Source organism: Neolamprologus multifasciatus, chromosome 5, assembly GCF_963576455.1.
Source record: "Neolamprologus multifasciatus chromosome 5, fNeoMul1.2, whole genome shotgun sequence".
NCBI classification, from domain to species: domain Eukaryota; kingdom Metazoa; phylum Chordata; class Actinopteri; order Cichliformes; family Cichlidae; genus Neolamprologus; species Neolamprologus multifasciatus.
The window spans coordinates 8,188,914-8,207,705 of record NC_140443.1 but is presented as its reverse complement, the minus strand read 5'-3'; the positions used below and the strand labels follow the sequence as shown (position 1 = coordinate 8,207,705).

The 18,792-nt window shown below is 39.2% G+C and overlaps 3 protein-coding genes across 15 annotated transcripts in view; all 3 read right to left on the bottom strand.

Annotated features, from left to right (window-relative positions):
- syt2b (synaptotagmin IIb) overlaps nucleotides 1–1,328 on the bottom strand; it is a 28,227-nt gene extending 26,899 nt beyond the window's left edge. Inside the window, exons 1-2 of one of the 3 annotated variants that reach the window (XM_085161373.1) lie at nucleotides 1,146–1,328; nucleotides 980–1,002 (exon numbers count right to left, since the gene is read on the bottom strand). The gene's annotated coding sequence lies outside the window, so the exon portion shown is untranslated. Of the gene's footprint in view, nucleotides 1–979 lie in introns of all 3 variants that reach the window. The other 2 variants (XM_085161371.1, XM_085161374.1) reach the window with 2 other exon arrangements.
- A 3,494-nt stretch (nucleotides 1,329–4,822) lies between these two features.
- Nucleotides 4,823–15,235, bottom strand: mybphb (myosin binding protein Hb). The gene is made up of 12 exons (XM_085161369.1): nucleotides 14,946–15,235; nucleotides 13,853–13,915; nucleotides 13,546–13,680; nucleotides 12,750–12,917; nucleotides 9,512–9,600; nucleotides 9,232–9,427; nucleotides 9,012–9,151; nucleotides 8,683–8,842; nucleotides 7,535–7,671; nucleotides 6,177–6,363; nucleotides 5,999–6,052; nucleotides 4,823–5,304 (listed from the first exon to the last, which is right to left on the bottom strand). The coding sequence occupies exons 1-11, from the start codon at nucleotides 15,151–15,153 to the stop codon at nucleotides 6,021–6,023; spliced, it is 1,515 nt and encodes a 504-aa protein (XP_085017495.1). The 5' UTR covers nucleotides 15,154–15,235; the 3' UTR covers nucleotides 4,823–5,304; nucleotides 5,999–6,020.
- A 154-nt stretch (nucleotides 15,236–15,389) lies between these two features.
- LOC146517997 (neuron navigator 1-like) overlaps nucleotides 15,390–18,792 on the bottom strand; it is an 86,928-nt gene continuing 83,525 nt past the window's right edge. For all 11 annotated transcript variants that reach the window (XM_085161357.1, XM_085161355.1, XM_085161361.1 and 8 more), the window contains one exon: nucleotides 15,390–18,781. In XM_085161357.1, the coding sequence (XP_085017483.1) occupies nucleotides 18,698–18,781 (84 nt within the window). In that variant the 3' untranslated portion in view covers nucleotides 15,390–18,697. The remainder of the gene's footprint in view (nucleotides 18,782–18,792) is intronic.

Below are 18,792 nucleotides of genomic sequence, written 5' to 3'. Positions count from 1 at the left end.
GCCCAGGAACAAACGAGGCAAAAGAGAGTATTCCCCCTCTTCTGCAGCAAAACGTGAGTCACTTTTAATTGATTAGAAACGAAAAAAAGAAAACAGAAAAAACAGATATTGGAGATGAGATATGGGGCTTAACATGAAGAATGTGCCTCCTAACTCAGTATCCATCAGAGGCTGTAATGCAGAAAGCTTTACCTTCAATCACCTTCAGCCAAGCAAATCTAATCTTTTTTTAAAGAAAAGGCTGCATTGGAGTTCTTAAATTCACCAATCTAAGTACTAATAAGATGACTCAGATTCATTTGAAACACTGAGCTTTGCGTGGGCCCTTCACTCTTGCTGGCTCAGCACATTTGACTTTGCACACACTCCCAGTGTATTTTTACTGTATAACATTAAACAGAGTACCGTCATCCCTATAGAGCATTCGCACACCAAAACAAACCAATAAAATAACAGAAACCAAAACAAAACAGTGAGAAAATGAAACAAATGAAACAAATGAAAATCTGTTACATATAACAATTTAATGTCTGCGCACTAAACATCAATCATCGCTCACTGTTAATCAGTTTATAATCATCTTTGTCATAATCAGCCAATGAAAGTCAATTAATATTTGTTTAACAGTGAGAAAAAATTCAGTTCTCAAGTTCTATCTCACTCATACGTGCTTTGTTTATTATGTAACATTATACTGCAGCGCTACATGATGCTACGCACCAGTCATGGTGGCATGCTTTAAAAGTTCCACTATAGCAGATTTTCTAATACGAGACCCTGCATTAAAAGGAGAAGTGCTAAGACTGTCTGCTCTAATTACCCCTGAGCCATTTATTCTCTCTTTTTCTCTGTGCAGGGCTTTTTTTTCTACATTCATCCAGGATGTGTGTAATGAGGCTAGGTGCCTCTGTGACAACTTGCCACACAGCAAAAGAACCAGTAACAGAATGCTTGGACATAGAGGGAAAATGCAGCTTACCTTGCAGAGAGATGTGCTTCCTCCTAACCAAGGAGAGCGAAAAACAGGGTCAGATATGTTCTTAAAGAGATGAGAGAAGTCTTAATAGTCTGCCCTTTGACTCATCCCACCCTTGAAATACATTGCAAAAAAAGAAAAAAAAAGTAGTAGCAGGTCCCAGTGTAACCTGGGGGAGGTTTCTGTCCTAGAAGACACACATAAACGAGACTCAGTTTGTTGCTACTGCGTGCTCAGATCTGGCAGGGAGGAGAGGATACACTCATTAACATTGTTCTAACACACTGAAATAAGCACAAGCATCAGAGCCGGTGCAGGTCCACTGCTGTATTTCCCGGCACTGCATGCTCATTGGCTAAGGAGCAACTCAATAAAACCTCTCCTCGTCATCAGTTGGATAGGGAGGGGTCTAGATTTTCTTTGGCACACTAATAGCTGTGCTCCTCCTCTTTTCTTCCTCACTCTATCACTTTTTCCTCAGTACAAGCAGACAGGGACTGCTGAGCTTTGAGAATTAGACGCAGGAGGAAAACCAGGAAGGGGGGGACAAAGAGAGGAGCGGGAGGGAGTATAAAAACAGGGGGATCGATGAGTGATGAAAAGAGAGGGTGAACGTGGAAACCAGCAGTCTGCAGTGCCTCTCAAAACAGAGCTCGATTTAAGGTGTTGTACCTCCCTGCTGCAGGAACTGTATGGGGACCTGAGTGCAGTGAGGTGTGAGCAGAGAGGATAGAGGAAAAGGGGGAGGAGGTGAAAAGGAGAGAGAGAGTGGGAGAGGGGGAGTGACTTGGGCTGTTTTTGCTGCAGTATAGAGGCAAGCAGAACACAGATGGGAAGTTTGTTGTTTTTTTCTGAAGCAGTTAATGTGAAGCAGAAATGGCAAAGTAGTTCATCCACTCTACAGAAGCATCCAACATGTAACTGGAAAATAATTTAGAAAGTAGGATGAGACACATAACTGTGGCATTCACGTGGGAGATAGTATTCAACAACAAAAAGTGCAAAGGTCAGTGAGTCAAGGTGATATATGTAGAGCTTTAATGCAGCAGGATGACAGCAGAGAAATGTCGTTTGGTTTGACAGCATATTACTGTATACGTGTCTACTGGCCATCTCTTTAAGGTTTTGTGATATAACATAAGCTTTAAAACGGCTATTTTTTTTTTCTTTTACTTTTCACATATCTATTTGGTATCTTGGTTTTAAAAGAATGAAACCGACTAAATAAAATCTCATTCTGCCATCTTAATTTGAAATATGGTAGCTGGACAGCCTTCCTCTGCAGGTTCCTCCAGAAAAATCCACGTACTGTGTGGCCGGGGAGAAGCATAAAAATACACAATTTCCAGAGGCACCAATTTCCCCAAACAGCACCTGTAAATGTTTAATAGAAATGAGAAGGAATGTGTTTGTTTGTGCATAACAGTATCCTCTTCTCATTCCTCCTTAACAGCATAAATCTTTGGCAAATGAAAAGTGTGCTCAGACAGTCTATCCAGCTGATTTACTGGTGCAACATTTGTTAATGAAAAGCAACGACAGGACACTGTTGTGATGGCCAGTTTCACCATTACGCTTATTAAACCTTCTGGGACCATTGCCAAAACTCTGCAGCAAATGGCAATCAGGCTACCCTTCAAGAGTGACGCACCATTTCATTGCCTTTGGCGTTACCCTTGACATCCTGTAGCAGTGACCGGGCAGTGCTCGGCGCATTACCCACAATTAGAGCAACACCGCAAGATGTGTCACAGATGCTGCATCACTGAAGCATCCAGGATTTCTATGAACTTTACGTTCTGCTGTGCTGATTTGCTCCCATTCTTGATCAGAGGGGAGGATGATGGAGAAAAAAAAAGTTTTGATAGAATCCAATTATTCAGCCATAAGATATTTGGTGATTGCCTCCTGCTGAACGTTATAGCAATAAATTGGAATAGATGAAAGGGAGGCACAGTGGTAATTCAACATGGAGATTAGAGGCAGAATATGTGCCTGAAGCAGCTGTGAAGGTCTGGTTTCATAAAGGTGAAGCAGGGAGTCTAATGAGGCTCACATATAAAATGAAGATGTAATAGTGAAACGAGACAAAGAATACAATGGTGTTAGCTGCACTATGAGGATGAACAGCTGTGCTTTGAACCAAACGTCTCCCAGCTACCTTTCAACAGGTATCTTCGTAACCACACATTTTTGGTCTGCAGTTGCTGGCCTCACCAACATATCCAGTGCTTTTCCTTGTGGTTTGCCTCAATGCTCCCTCCACTCACTCAGAGTAACTGTTTGAGACAGATGGCTGCCGTCCACGGATCTCTTTCTTCTAGGGAGTTCTTTCTGCTATTTGGAATATATCCAAAAACTACATTAACAATTTTTTAACAGAATTTCTGGATATCTGCAGTATATATTTTTTTACCTTACAGCAATGTTTTGATCTCAAAGTAGAAAAAAAACCCCGTAATCCTCACTCTACTATTAATATATTTTTTGGTGGATATACTATATTATTTAATGCATGTTTTTACACAGTCCATCTGTGACATAATGATGCCTTTCATTGGGAGCTGGAAACCTTTTCAGTGCAGGATCTAAATTAGACAGGAAGTCTCTTGCTCCATGACCCTATTGCGGCATGTCAGCATCCAGGGAACAGCTAGAAGTAGGCTTGAGACCCATTATGGCTCATAGCCCACAGGTTAAAGCTGCACTATGCAAATTAAGCAAGTACCTTAAAATGTCAGGAAACAGTGGAGCCTATCTATTTAAAGACATAAATTACACATGACTGTGTTGATCTTTGTTGACCTCTAAAAGTCATGTTTGCGGGGTTTATTGTGACTTATGAATATAGTTTTCATTTGACAGTCTATCATTTTATTTCTAGTTGTCATTACTTAATTGAAGCACTAGAGGGCGCCACACTCAAATAATCTGAATAAAGCTGCATTTTCTTTTTTAGCTGGGTCACTCATTATTATGTAGGTTTTGAACACTTTTCCCTTTTTTATTACTTTACCAGAATAATTTTATTTATCCACTCCTTTTTAAAAAAAAATTCTATCAGTTGGCTACTATGACTTAAAAGCACATTTTGCCAGCTGAGCTACTGATCCCTAAAATAACCCATGGGAGATGGAGCACCAGGGCTAATTTTGTCAGCCTGTGTGTGAACCCATGCGTCTCTGTAACCTGGATATCTCTGGCATCCTGCCTGGTACTGTATCACTATGCCAATAACTTCAAGACCAAATACTTACAAGTTCAGTATTATACACTGGTATTATTATTATGGACGTTCTGGTATGCTGTAGTACTTTTGGGTCTTTAAGAGTCACATGAACAACACTGCTGTCTCCAGTTTCTTACTGGACTTCATCCAGAAGCCTCATATACTCAGTAGCAGTATTGACATTGAAAAGGAAAGGTATTAGATAAATGTGTGGATATGGAAAAAGTTATAAAGAAAATATGAATTTCAAAACTGAGTTTAAACCTGTATTTATCTTTCAGGTAGTATTGAATTTTAAAAACAGCATTTTTAAATGTGTTTGGCTTACCTAACCTGCTCAAAGACTTTGTGTACAATTACATGGAATCCATTATTTGTATTTGGAGCAACTGAATTCTTTATTTTTGCTCAAATTAGTAGCACACTTAATTAGTAAATAAAGTAAATCAGTACCAACACACCTAAAAAATGAAGTGTAACTATATTCTAAAAACCTCAGCAAGCATAGCTTGTTTTATCAACGTAAACAATTGCAATCTATATAAATATATAACACCATAAGTGTTCTCCATGTATGATCCCTGCTTTATTTTTTCCCTCCATAGAGCTTTTACAGATTATCATAGCACAATATTAAGTTTTTATTTAAACTGCTGTACACAATAGAAGCCATTACATGGCAGTGGTTACAATTTACAGAAAACAATGTATTGAAAAAATAAAACCAGAAATTAAATAGTTTATTGGTATAAACTCATTGATGTTACATGTAGTTCTCCTACGAGGAACAGAACATCCATCCTGCAAAATTCTTGGTGTTAGATGATAAAATAGGAAAGAACAGTGTCCTACGAATTCATAATTTAGTTACCATAGACTGTGTTGTTGGGGAAAAAGCTGATTGTGGGCAAGGATATGGACTTAAAAATGCAGTTGTAGCGATGGTGACGATATTTAATATTTAATTGTAATTATTTTTCATCATAATTCATTGTTCATCGTAATATTTGTTAGGGCTTGGCGATAGATCAGTCTACATCCATTAGGCAGTGTGGTCACCAGCCATATATACATGTTCGTCCAGGAATCCAGCACCTTCCTGCAGGGAAACAAAGACATTATTTAAACTACAAAAGTTTTTTTTATATATCAGTGTGGATGACCATTTTAGAAACACTGTCAGGCACCTGAGACTGCAAAGGCCCCTCTCCTTCTGAGTCTAATTTGGGATTGGATCAGTTGAACAAATAGCAAAAACATATGCTAAGAAATAAATTAAGCTGCAAAAACAGCAGTGATTTGAAACAAAGCACACATAAATAATTTTCTTGTATTTTTTTTGATGTGTTGTACTGTTTAAGTGTTAAGAAGTGACCTACAAATAAAATGTTCCTAGAGGAAGCTACTGCAGCTACTTCTGCTGAGTTGATGAAATGTGATTAAGTCTCCAAACTGAGTGCATGGGCAGTCATTACAGTTTTAATTTATGGGTGCTAGTGATTGGACCATTTCAGTGGCAGTGGCCATGTTTTCCAAGTTTAGTTCTCTCCAAGTATGGACACCAAGTCCTTTAGGCAGCTGGTGAAGACACACATAGATCAACCTATCCAATGGATCTTATTTAATTGTTTTAACACAAATGTCCAGCTACAACAGCACTACAATCAAAGCTAACCCCAAAATATTACCGTTCTGTTAAAAGTGTTGTGACAAAGTTGTATACTTGGTGTACTGATATTCTGAGAGCAAATAAAGTGTCAAAGTATTAAAAGAAAATAAATCGGATTTCTCACCTGTGAGCGTCACAATGTCAGCTTATTTCTTGTCGGCATCTGCAATCACTGGCTCTGTATAACACAAAGACATGTGATATTCAGGATACCGACAAAGCAAGTCCTACAGCTGAAATAGAGTTTTTACACATATCCAAAAGACCTCGGATTTTAGTACAGCTTTAAGATCCTGACTTACGTTTGACCTCCAGCTTGCAGCTGACAGTTGCCTCTCCGTGATCATTCTTGGCTCTGCAGGAGTACACACCTCCGTCAAAGTTGCCAGGCTTTCGGATCTCCAGGGAGCAGATACCCTGGACACAGATCTGCCTGAACTTGGGGTCATCTCCGATAATCATCTGGTTTTTCATCCACTCAATCTTGGGCTGTAGAAAAAGCGATTCATACAGTATAACTGGATGTAAAGAGCAAAACACCTTGCAAAGACTATGAACAGAAGTATTGTTGACATATTTGTGGCTTTGGGACTGAAGCAGAAACAACGTACACGCACAGTTTGGGAGTTTAGTGGCATTAAAAGATAATAAATATCTGGTGGCCTCTTCGCATCGTCCTGTGCTTAGTACCGTTGATCCTACATCCTGTTGGTGACCCAGTGGATTGCAGACATGAAAGAAGAGGTAAGGGACTGAGACAGTGAGCTAATGGGTGCAGCTTCCGTAGGTTTAAGGAAGAAGGTGCCTATGGAACAGTCTAGCTAGTTTGCGCCTCTGGTAAAATCTAATCTGCATGCACATTTAGACTTTAATATTTGAAAGACCAGAACTGTGTCGGAGGTTCTACATATGTAGCGATTATCTAAGCAAAGCAAACATTCTTCAACTTCTGTATTTTGTTAATAACAGGTAGTAGTAACAGGGACCTAATAATAAATGTGAATTACAGTGCTGAAGTATGATGAACCCGGGTGGACATTTGGGGTGTGGTTTTACATGAGATCAGCTCTTCGAAGATTCTTACCTAGTTATTATCCTTTTAGCATTACTTGCGATTATTGTGATGTTTCTTTCTTTCTGTAAGAGTCTGTATGAAGAATGTAATAGAAGGGTACGTCCACACACTTTTATATGGCGATGATTTGCAAACAAAACTGCAACCAGAAAGTAGCCAATAAAATAGCTTTCACACCTGTCTGTAGTAGATATTTGGATTCAGGTGTTGACATAGAGCATTTTTATTTCGCTTGACCTTTTAGGGAGCAAGCAGAGGAGACTGATCACTGATGTTCACTCTCCACCTCACAGTATAAAGCACCTTAAGACAGCGGTTCATATATTATGAATATATGAACTGAATTAGAGAATTACAAGAATATAAATACAATTCCCGTGGATTCATCAAGCAAGTTTTATGAAAAAAAAAAGCTTCAAGCTCTGTGATCTATCTTACAAGCAGTAACTTGGTCCATCAAGTTAATGACTGTAGACTGAACTGAAATTAAAAAGCACACTACTGTTGTCTTGAGACCAACAAGAGCTTACAATTGATGCTGTTGAAGTGCTAATAGAGTGCAAATAGAGAGAGATGTTACTATACTTTTGGGGATCCCCTGACGGAGCAGAGCAGCTTGGTGCTGTAGCCAACAGTAGTGGCCCGGTCAGCCAGGGATGTGGTAAACTTGGGTGCCTCACTGAAGTCATGTTCCTTGTAGTCAGGAGGCTTGTAGTCAATGCCTGAAAATAGAGGAAAACACAAAATATGTAGAATGAAAAAAATTAGAAACATGAATTGCAGCCATGGCCTTTTCTATACATCCCCTCACATAGGTGATGGAGAACAAAACTGTCTGATGCAGTCATATCGCACATCAAATGGTTTCTAACCTGTTTCTGAGTGAAAAGTCAGTGTGATGTCTGACTGTCCGCTCATAAGAAAAATAGAGGTAATTATCCAGTGAAATGTCAGAAAAACGATTTGCTGTTGTGTATATTGCCTTGTGCATCACGCTTTATCCGGGGATCACATAACAGATGTGTTTCTATTAGTGGAAACACATCTAATGTGGGCTGTCTCCTGTTTAGTGCTACATGTGAGAAAAAACAAATCCTGACCAGGTTGTCGGGGAAAGAAATGTGACTAACGGTGTCAAAAGCCATTTTAACTCATACAAATTTTTAGCAAGCTAAATCGATTTTGTTTTTTAGTTTTTATTGTAAAACAAATCAAAATGTTCATTTCTGGCTCCAGAACTGTCCTTTATAGAAATGCAAAAATTGTCAAAGATTTCAGAAGTGGAGCCTTCAGGCTGCACAAGATCTTTTATTTTGAACTGTCTAGATTGTTTGCGGTTCCTGTAATTGATTTCCTCCCAGTAAAGGAAATGGAAATCCAGCTGCTCTAGTTGCATTTAAGAGTAAGATTAAAGGGATTACAGTATACTGTACTAGTGGGTGATACATTTCTTAATAGTAATCAAATAGTTGAATATTTATTGGTCCCCTGATTAGCTGTCAGGGATTTCAACCACACTTCACGCTATAGAAGTGAATTTTTGATTCATTTAGTTCTATTCCAAACAACTGTCCCTGCTCTCATTTAAATTTAGTTTAAATTTAAGAAAGGCTTGCTGATGGCAGATGCCAACAATTTCAAATTTAAGGCAGGATCCACTGCTGAATGAATGAATAAATTAAAACATTTCTGATATCTTCCCTCTAATGCTTTATAGCTCTTTAAAAAATTACCTGTCTTCAAGATCTTGGCCTCTTCTTTTGTAACAGCAGCACCCTCACTAATTCCACACTTGTTTTCACCAAACACTCTGAACTTGTAGGTGTTGCCCATGATGAGGTCTGAGACGGTGGCATTCAGTCTATGGTAATGCTCCAACACAGTGAACCAGTCCTTTAAACACACAAACACACACAGACAGACATGATGGATTATTAGCAGATGCATTGGGGATTCAGGTCATGCAGTATGTAATTTATCAGTGGGATGCTACTATTAATCATCAGACTGAGTTAGCTGTTATGACCTGAAAACAAGCGGCCCTTTGGTACAGAATACTTACTCCAGTTTTTTTGTCCGCCTTCTGCACCGTGTAACCCGTGATCTCTGTGTTTCCATTGTCTTTGGGTACAGTCCACTCCAGAGCAGCATTGAAACCCCAGGTATCCACAATCTTTACACTGGCAGGAGGCCCTGGCAGCTCTGCGAACAAACAGGCATGGGTTGAGTATCAAATAGGACAGTTTTAAAGGCATCTCACACAGTATCAGAAATTTACTCACCAACAATTTGAAGGGTAATTTGAGCCTTGTCATCAAAGTCATCCACCTTCACACACATCTCGTACACGCCAGAGTCCTCTCTCTCAGACGCACGGATGAACAGGATGCTGTCTCTGTCGGTGCTGCGAATGTTCACCCTCTTTGTGTCAAGGGGCTGCCCGTTCTTTGTCCAGCTGACCACAGGTTTGGGTTTTCCCTGAGAGAAGAAGCAAACAGACAGTGAATTCCGGTGTGTTATTTATTACCCATGGAGCGATGCGCAGAAATCTTCCAATCTTACTGTGAAGGGGATGGTCAGATTGATCTTGTCTCCAACATTAGCGACATATCTCTGCCTAAGAAAACGAGGCAGACGGACCTTGGGACGATCTGGAGAGAAAATCAATGAGGAAAATAATTAATGGTTATTCTAATTATTCTCTTTCGCATGCTGTTTGCGAGATATGAGAATGCAGGACGCTCCAACTAGCTCAGTCTAAATCATTCATTCTCTCTTGCAGAACCCACCTCCTCCCCATCTCCGCCTCACGCAAGTCACTCCATCCAAGGCTCCAGCTTATCTTCACCACCACCAACATCTAGGATTGTGGCCTAATGCCATCACCGCTGGGATTTCATTCTCTTGTAATAAGTCATCAGAGTCTAATCGCGAATAGCATAATTGAATTCTGTAGATCAATAAATCACGTTCAATTACTTCTAATGATCTGTCTTATTGAACAGAGAAACCAAGAACAAGGCTCAGTCATAGGATAGTGACTTGTGAATCATAAGGTACTGTCGCCCTATACATTAGCCTGATTTATCATTATTTATCATTTGTTTTACTCTTAATGGGAACCATTATTTGTTTGTATATTTGTCTTTTTAGCTGCTGTTCCAACCAAATTTCCCCTTGTGGGACAATTAAAGGATTATTCTATTCTATTCTATTCTATTCTATTTAACATCGCATTGTCCATTCATCCATCTGTTTGATTCATTTTCTTCCGCTTATACAATTCAGTGCCACAGTTGAGCTGGAGCCTAACCCAGCTGTTATAGAGTGAGAGGTGGGATACACCCTGGACAGGTCACACCTACAGACATATTAGAATCACTATTCAAACTAACATGCTTGGCTTTGGACTATGGAAGGATGCCAGGACACTCAGAGAGGACCCACACAGCCACAGCGAGAACACGCAAAAGGTCCCACCCACTAGATTGAAACCCAGGACCTTCTTGCTGAGAGATAACAGTTCTAACCACCACATCCTCATGCTGCCTGCATTATGTTGTGTTAAAAATATATTACAGTCTCTGTCAAGCAAGAGAAGTCATTTTTAAAAATGGGTTATTGTTATTTACACTAGCTGTGATTTTTTTTATTTATTCTTGATGAGTTTGTATAGTTGACTGTATGGGATTAACTGTGTAAATGTCATATATGATTAGCTGATGTTGTTTTTAACATTGGGGTATGTATGTATGTATGTATTAGCGGTAAGTTAGGGAGCGATTAGGAGTTATATAGAGTCTTTCGATCTATTTAGTGCATAACAACATACTTAAGTACTTAAGCAAGATTTGAGTGTACAGGCATGTAAATTCATATATATGCATCTTTATTAATATGGCATACACATGAAGTTGCATATGAAAGAATAAACTGAGACCTATGAACATGTAATTTTACAAACATTACATTTGTATGTTTTCATGCCAAAATCAATATAAATCAAATTAACATAAAGTTGATCTGAATGCCTTAATTGTTGCTATATTTATTATTGTATTCACAAAAATTGATCTACACTTGTTGTTTAGTTTCTTGCTGTGTAGTCTCTTTTGTGCGATGCAACTGAAAGCTGACAATCAGTGAATGAAGCTACAGCAGGACACTTGGAAGCGTCCTGCTGTAGCTTGTTTGTAAAAGTGATCTGCAGAGAAGCAACACCTGCTGAGTGCAGCCCAGCAACATTTGTCAGGTCTCTAAATAAAGCAGGCGTACTGTAGTCAGTATATCGCTGCTCATGACGCATGATTTGGAGATTCGGTTACCCCCACTCACATCAGAATGCATTAAAATCGCAGATGAGATACGCAGACACTCATCTGGACACTCCTAAAAGCAAATGATGAGTAAACATTAGATGGGATGTAAACTGTTAACTGTATTAAGAAAAATCAAAAAGAGGGTAAGATGAGGTATTAGAAAGTATACACTGCATGTTAGGTGTCTTATCACTTCATGTGGAGAGGATTAACCTTAATAAAGATTTGTGCTGTAAAGTCCATGGCATGTTTCAAGATAAACAGTGAATCTCCAGCGGTGTCATGAGATTTAGGTGTCATCTGAGAGGTTAGAAGGATACCATCCACCCCCTCTCTACTCTGAGTCAGGACACGCTGGAATTTACCATCCACCCCCTCTCTGCTCTTAACCCTTCCCTAAATGCTTGCAGTCAGATCACTTGACACCATCGATCTTGGAGAAGGGAGCCTGACATTCTCCTCAGCGTGAATCCTGGCAGGGATCACAAAGCAATGCCAACCCCTCCACAGAAAAGTCTGTGTTAACAGCACAGACATCCCGGTTATTTTCTAAAGCTTTGCGATAATTTTGTAGGAAACCATTCACGAGTCGATTCTATATGGAGGCCACCCGCTATGGTGAACACGATGGTTAATGTGACTACTGAAAGACTGCCAGTTCAGCTGGGATCAAGTTGCCTTCCCTCCCTGTTTGACTCTCCATTACACATAACGATGATTTGTGAGGGGACCCAGAGTCATGCAGCTCCTCCTTATAAAGCCCTCAGGGTCCAATCATCTTTCACAGCAATTCACCTCAGATACATATACTGTCTATGATTAACACTGTAAGGTGTGCAGCAACAGTAAAACCGTCCACTTATCAAGTGTGTAATTATCACACTGTTGCCAGCTGGGTCGGGGTTTCAACTCAAAGTGGAAACGAGAGAGAACACCACAGTTTTGAAATGCAACATTGCAGGCATGTGCCAGCAGGACATGGACAGCTGAGAGGAAATACATCGCTGAGCTTCTTAGCTTTGACTCCTGCACTTTGCAACTCCCCTTTCTCATAAACTTTAGGCTATATCTGTTTCAGATGGTACGCACTGTCCTCTTAAAACACTAAATGTAATCATTTAGCACCTGGGAGAAAGTTTAATTTCATATATATGATGTAGAACGTCTGTTTATCTAGTATTTTATTTCCCTTCTCTAGTGGATTTCTTAAAAAGCACTGATGTAAAAATTGGGAAATAAGAGTAGAGAATGGCCTGATTTTGGAATGATTTTTTTTTTTACAGCTTTTATGGTTGATTAATTGTAAAACAATTAGTTTATGGTATTAAATACATAAATAGTATGGACAATATATTAAATAGTATTGTTAATTCAGGATTTAGTACCCTTTAGTTTATCTTGTAAATAACTGGTTTTCCAAGAGGTAAAATTCCCTTATAGAAAATGTTCAGATTATGTTCTCTATTGGAAACACTTCTTACCAGCGACCTCCTTCACCAACACAGGCTCAGGGAGGCTAACGGGAGGACTGCGGCCACCTTCGTTCACAGCAACCACTCGGATCTTCAGGCGGTCACCAGTGGTTTGGTTCTTGATAACAAAGCGGGAAGACTTCTGCAGTTCCTCATTGACTGCTTTCCAGTCCTCAGCTGGATGAGAAAAATTACACACAATGACGAATGAGTTTAAAAAGCTGTTGTTTTTCAAAGGAAGAGTTTGCCCAATATGCAAAATGTAGAAAGAGTGAGTTTGATTTTGAGTGAATTTATACAAATTATCAGGCACTAAGAAAAATGTAGGACAGTGAGCACTCCTTTTTTTTGCAGCGTTCATATTCATTAAATTGTTGTGTGGGTCTGCTAAATCAAGCCTGCACTGTATTGCTGCTGACATTAGCTTAGTGCTGTAAGTCTAAATGCAGAACGTCCAGCAAGACTGCAGCGGCTCCTGAAATGCCTCTTTCCTTGTAGGGAGAAGGTTAGGTAGCTTGTGATATAACTCTGCGACTGACACTTCAGGAACAGCTGCTGCTGATGTGCCTGACACACTTTAAAACAGAAAAAAATAAGAATTTCTTGACTATATTTTGAAAAAATAAAAATGAAAAACGATGGTGCAATTAAAGATGCATGTTGTGAAACTGTAAAATCTGCAGCTGAAAAAGTAATTCAAAGGTCAGCTGACATTTCTGTCAGGGTATATTAATACCACTATCTGACCCCTTTCGTGGACATGCTGCTATATGATGCACGTGGTTCAGAGAAGAGCAGGGCTTACTTCCATCCTTGCAGACTTCAATGGTGTACCCATCTAGACCTGAATCCCCAATGTTCTCTGGCTGGCTCCAAATGATAGTGACCGAAGTGTCGTTCTTATCCTCAACAAAGAGATCCACAGGAGCGCTTGTGGGCACTGCAGATGCCACATAAATTACAATTATTACATGAATGAATTTTAAAGACAAAGCTTATAGTATGTTGGAATACATTTTCCTACTTTAATGTTGTAATAAGCACAAAGCAAATGACAAAAAAACAATGAAATAGGTTTTTAAATAAAGTTTTCACTTTCAAGAAAAGGTTACCTTTGGGTGGTGGGGGCGTAGGTGGTTTAGGCTCTTCTGGTGCAGGTGCCTCAGCAGCTTCAGCTGATGTTAAACAGGCATTTGTATTATTGTTGACAGCATATAATGAGCAGAGCGACAGCATCAAATATAATCCAGCTATGCATCTCACAGCTCTCTGTCCCCTTTGCTGGGAATTCAAAGGATTAACAATGCTATCACATGATGAATTTCCATCCAGTTAGTCTCAAATGACAAAATCATCTGAGTTGTTAAAGAGAAAGAGGAGTGAAGAGGAACACGTTTTCTATTTTTGCAGGTTGGATTAACTCCAGCAGAGACTGCTGCTGGTGCAGCCTCCTGTATCGCTGCACTCACAGTAGTTATTATTAAGTGTTATATATTATCAATTAATGCATTGAGGAAGGTGGAACATGTTTTGAGACTAAGCACTGCAGAAAGTTTTATCAACAAGTCACTTAGTAGTTGCTAAAGCACTAATGAACAAGTGAACTCCTTTAATTTACCATCATCAGTGGAGGCAGCTGGCAATTCCTCAAAAGCAGGAGTGGCAGCTGATATTAAGCGTTGGTGCACTCATTTTTATGGTAGAAGACATCAGGGAGTGTGCATTTCCAGCATGGCGTTAAACGATTCAAATAAAAATAAACACATACTCCTCTGTGTGACTGTGAGTCAAGTCAGTGGGAGCATTGATGTTGGCGCTAGATTTCAAAATCAGTGTTCAACAAGACGAATTTAAGTGTTATAGATTATAGAAAAACGTATTTTAGTCGATAAACATGCACTGTCAACATACATTCCTACAACAAATGTTTCATAATGCACTGTGACCTTTAGGATTATCTGCTTGTAAAACATGCAGGTGATGCATGAAAGCACATAATAGGAGGAACTTAGTTAGCGTCATTATGTTTCTGCAGAAGGGCAAAAGTAAGCATTTGAACAATTCACACTGACCCCTCAGAAGTGCACGTGTCTAAAAGGTTACCATTGGATCAATTAAAGGGTTACCGACTTATCAAAAGTTCAGCCATCGAGAAAAATGATTAAAGGTGGGCCGTTTGAGACACTGCTGTGCACGGGTAATTACCAGGTGGCGCAGCCTCTCCCTCGGCAGCAGGGGCCTCTCCCTCGGCTGGGGCAGGCGCAGCTTCAGCCGGTGCGGGTTCAGCAGGGGGGGCCTCCACGGGAGCGGGCTCCGGGGCGGGTTCAGGAGCCGGCTCTGGAGCCTTTGCCTCCTCTTTCTTGGCTGGTTCTTTCTTAGCCGCCTTCTTGATTGGGGCAGGCTTGGACGGCATGTTGGAGATAGCAGCTAATTCCCAACTCGTTTAAGTCCTTCGAACTGTATCCAGTGCCATCATTCCTGCGGGGGTGGCAGGCTTATATATGGCTCGGCACTTTCAGACGACGCCCCCTAATGTATTACATGTAATGGATACCGACACCATGTATAACTTAGACCCCACTCAATTTGTCCCAGTCTGTACACTATACATACTGTGCATTATTAACGGCTTTACTAATTTAAAAAAGCCTTTTTAAATGAATTTGATATGATGATGAACTATATTACTTAATGGTTATTGCAATTCCTAGTAACAGGTCACTCATGTCAACTTGAACAAGACGCAACAGAATAAATATAACATGTATTTTATTAATTTCAACAAACAGTGATAAGTGGATGAAAGCCTTCAGAAGCATGCCTTATCCATGTATTGGACCCAACTTTGAAGAAATATATCTTTCTCTCACAGATTTAGTTTTTCCTCCTCAGTGATTGTTGCCGCATCCAGAATGCTGACATATTTACAGACTTTACAATGATGCTCTGTACAAAATAGAGAAATTAACTTTTACAAAGGATTCTTTAGAAAAAAAAAAGAAATATCAAATATCTGAGTATTAAAAAAAGAAAACATTATCATCTATTATCAATGATTTTCCTAAACAATGCATTAATGTTAACATTTTTTCATCACACAGCAAGTTTACATGCATTTACAACACTTAGAAACCCTTGACATTTGCACGTTAGTGACACTGCATACAGCGTAACATTGTTTTCTTAATCTTAGTCCACAACAAGCTTTGCGAAAATATGACTATTCAGCAACATGTATTGGCCCAAGATGTCAGATTGTTTTTTTTTTTTACTTGTTTTAATGCAGACTAACTGCGAACTATTTCCACCTCATCTTTAGATTTTTTAACCTTCCTTGAGGGGACTGTTGTGATTTGATAAACTGGAACTGAATTGCTTTTTATTTCGTTTTTTATTGTCATTCGACGATTTACAAGTCCAGCTGCATTACTTTAGTTGCCATTCATGAGGACAAAACACATCAGCTAAACTTATGAACCCTGTCTTCAATGTATCACCAAACAAATCCTCCTCTCTTTAAGGCTCCGTATCTCCAGCTGACACCTTTATCTTGTGGTGCAGTTTGGTCCGAATTAAGAACTCAAAGCCCGACCATATGAAAACACAGCGTTTGTTTGTGAATTTCATCATTGCTGATTGCCAACACCAGTAGAAGTTGCTGCATAGTCCCAGTACACTAGTAAGCAAACACAAATCACAGCTACCACAGAACAACAGGCACAATAACCAGTGAATGAGAAGCTGGAGTTGATGGCTTTAGTTAACCTGCAAAACAGATCAGAGAGGGGCTTGTAACACAGTCTGATACCTCACATATTTACAGTAATCAAAGTCAGCATGATGTCAGGGTAAGAGTCCCAGACACTTGACATCGTTTTTGCTCTTCGATGTCTTTTCCTCATTCATTTTTTAGTTTGCTTGTGACCAGTAAGAGCTGCAGATTAGCTTGAAAATTTAAAACCAGCCTTATACAAACAGTGCAATAAAGCAAATAAGCGCGAAGCATCTCAGACACAAGTTTTTAGACTTTCTTATTAAGCTGTCTTTAAGTGGTCCAACATTCATTTACAGGTTTTACTTCAGGTGAAGTTTAGTCTGAGCACCGAAATGTTGGGGATAAAGAATTACTTCAACACCACTTGCACAACAATCTGTCATTTACTCCATAGGGGGCTTGTTTACACACATCTACATCAAATTCTTCATAAAGCATTTTAAATCTTTTTAACTCTTGCCTTGGAATAAGCATTCTCTACTACTTGATTCTGCATCATGTGCCCAAAATCCTCTCAAACGTAAATACTGCAGGACATCAACTCGGGTATATACCGTATAAGATCTCACATGACTTCAGCCACTACAGAATGTCTTTAATAACATCTCCTATGAACTGTCACACATTTTCTTCCAAATATATTTCATATTTCTTTTGCGGTTGACAGAAATTACAGACAACTTTTTGCTAACCTACCCAGAACATCTACACAGCTTTTATCCAACACTAAAACAGTTTGGGACATTTTTAAGGAGCACCATGAGTACCGCACCTAAATGAAATCAAACATGAGTGGGGAGAAAATGTTCTTTTTGTTTGTGAAGCGTGTAAAAAATGAAACGGAAACAGGCAGCTCTAAAGCCACCCTGCTCAGCCATTAATAAAAGTGTTTAGCAGTAGAACTTTAATAAGGCTTACTTTAAAAGCACCTCCTACATGACTGTTATACGGCTGCTGTATAGGTATTTTCTATACATTCATAGTTGAACTTAAAACCCTAACTTGACAGTCAATATGCATGATTAAAGTACAGTATTTGGTTCAGTATATTCGATATTTGCACCAACTAATGTAGATAAAGTAACTGCAATGCAATCTGACTGTATTTACAGAATATACACAGTAACTAGTCTGAATGTTTGGGGAAAGACTTGAAATAGATGTGCCTTTTCCTACATAAATGTTCTAGAGAAACAATCTTGAATTGGATTTAAATAACATTTACTCGTTATGTCTTCATTAGAGGTTGTTTGTTAAGTTATATCATCCCTGTGTAGTAAGTATCTAATACCTGATACATATGGCGACATTGGTGGCACTACTTAAGTAGCGACTAAAACAAAATTAAGTGTGCAGCGACAAAGTGATGAACTTACATCACTGATAAATAAGTTCTGTTTTATGCAAAAGAGTATGACAGCAGATTTAACTCAAACTATGAAGAAGATTTGCTGTGAAACGTAACCATGATGAACTGTAATATATAATATAGAAAGCTAAAGAAACAGCTTAGGATGTGGCTGTCTTAGGATGTTATTGATAAAAGCACCAGTATATTCTGTTTAAGTTGAGGTGACATTGATGTCTTTGTCTTAAGGCATATAAGTTTCACCTGCTCGGGCTGTAGAGTTCAGGATTGCATATATGTAAGATTTGGCCTTCAAAGACTGATACAGTAGATATGTGCCAAAGAACTTTGCAAGAAAGACTGGTATCTGTGATGCTGTCATACTCTTTTCCAATGGCTCTTTTTGACAAACACTTCAAGGTGCCCTTGAGCATAAAACAGGATTGACCGTGTGTTTTGTTGCAGAAGTCCCCTGAAGCTGAAGTGCTGAGCTGATGGACTTCTTAACAATCCACTAGCACCAATTTAAAAGTACTGAGGGCTACCATACTGGTAAAGATATCTGATTTATGTGAAGTGATTCTTAAATATATAGTTAAGTAAGAGAACATAGCTTTTCATTTAACAGTTTTTTTGAAAATACTGAATGGGTTAAATGATTTGGATTTAATAAGTCATATTTTCAAACTTCTCCTGCAGGAATGATGGTTTTTAATAGCGCCACAACCATTTCTGAGGGTCCATTTGTTCCTGAATATGCACTGCATACACTGCAGTGCAGTAAGCAAAAACAAAAAAACTGGAGAGCTAAGTGTTTAGGTGTGAGCTTTGTATTCAAAGTTTAGGCAGGCTAGGGTCTTCTTTGTCTGGTGATTCAATGAAATTGGCAGCCTCTTGAAGTTTCAAAAGCATTGCCATCTATAAAAAAA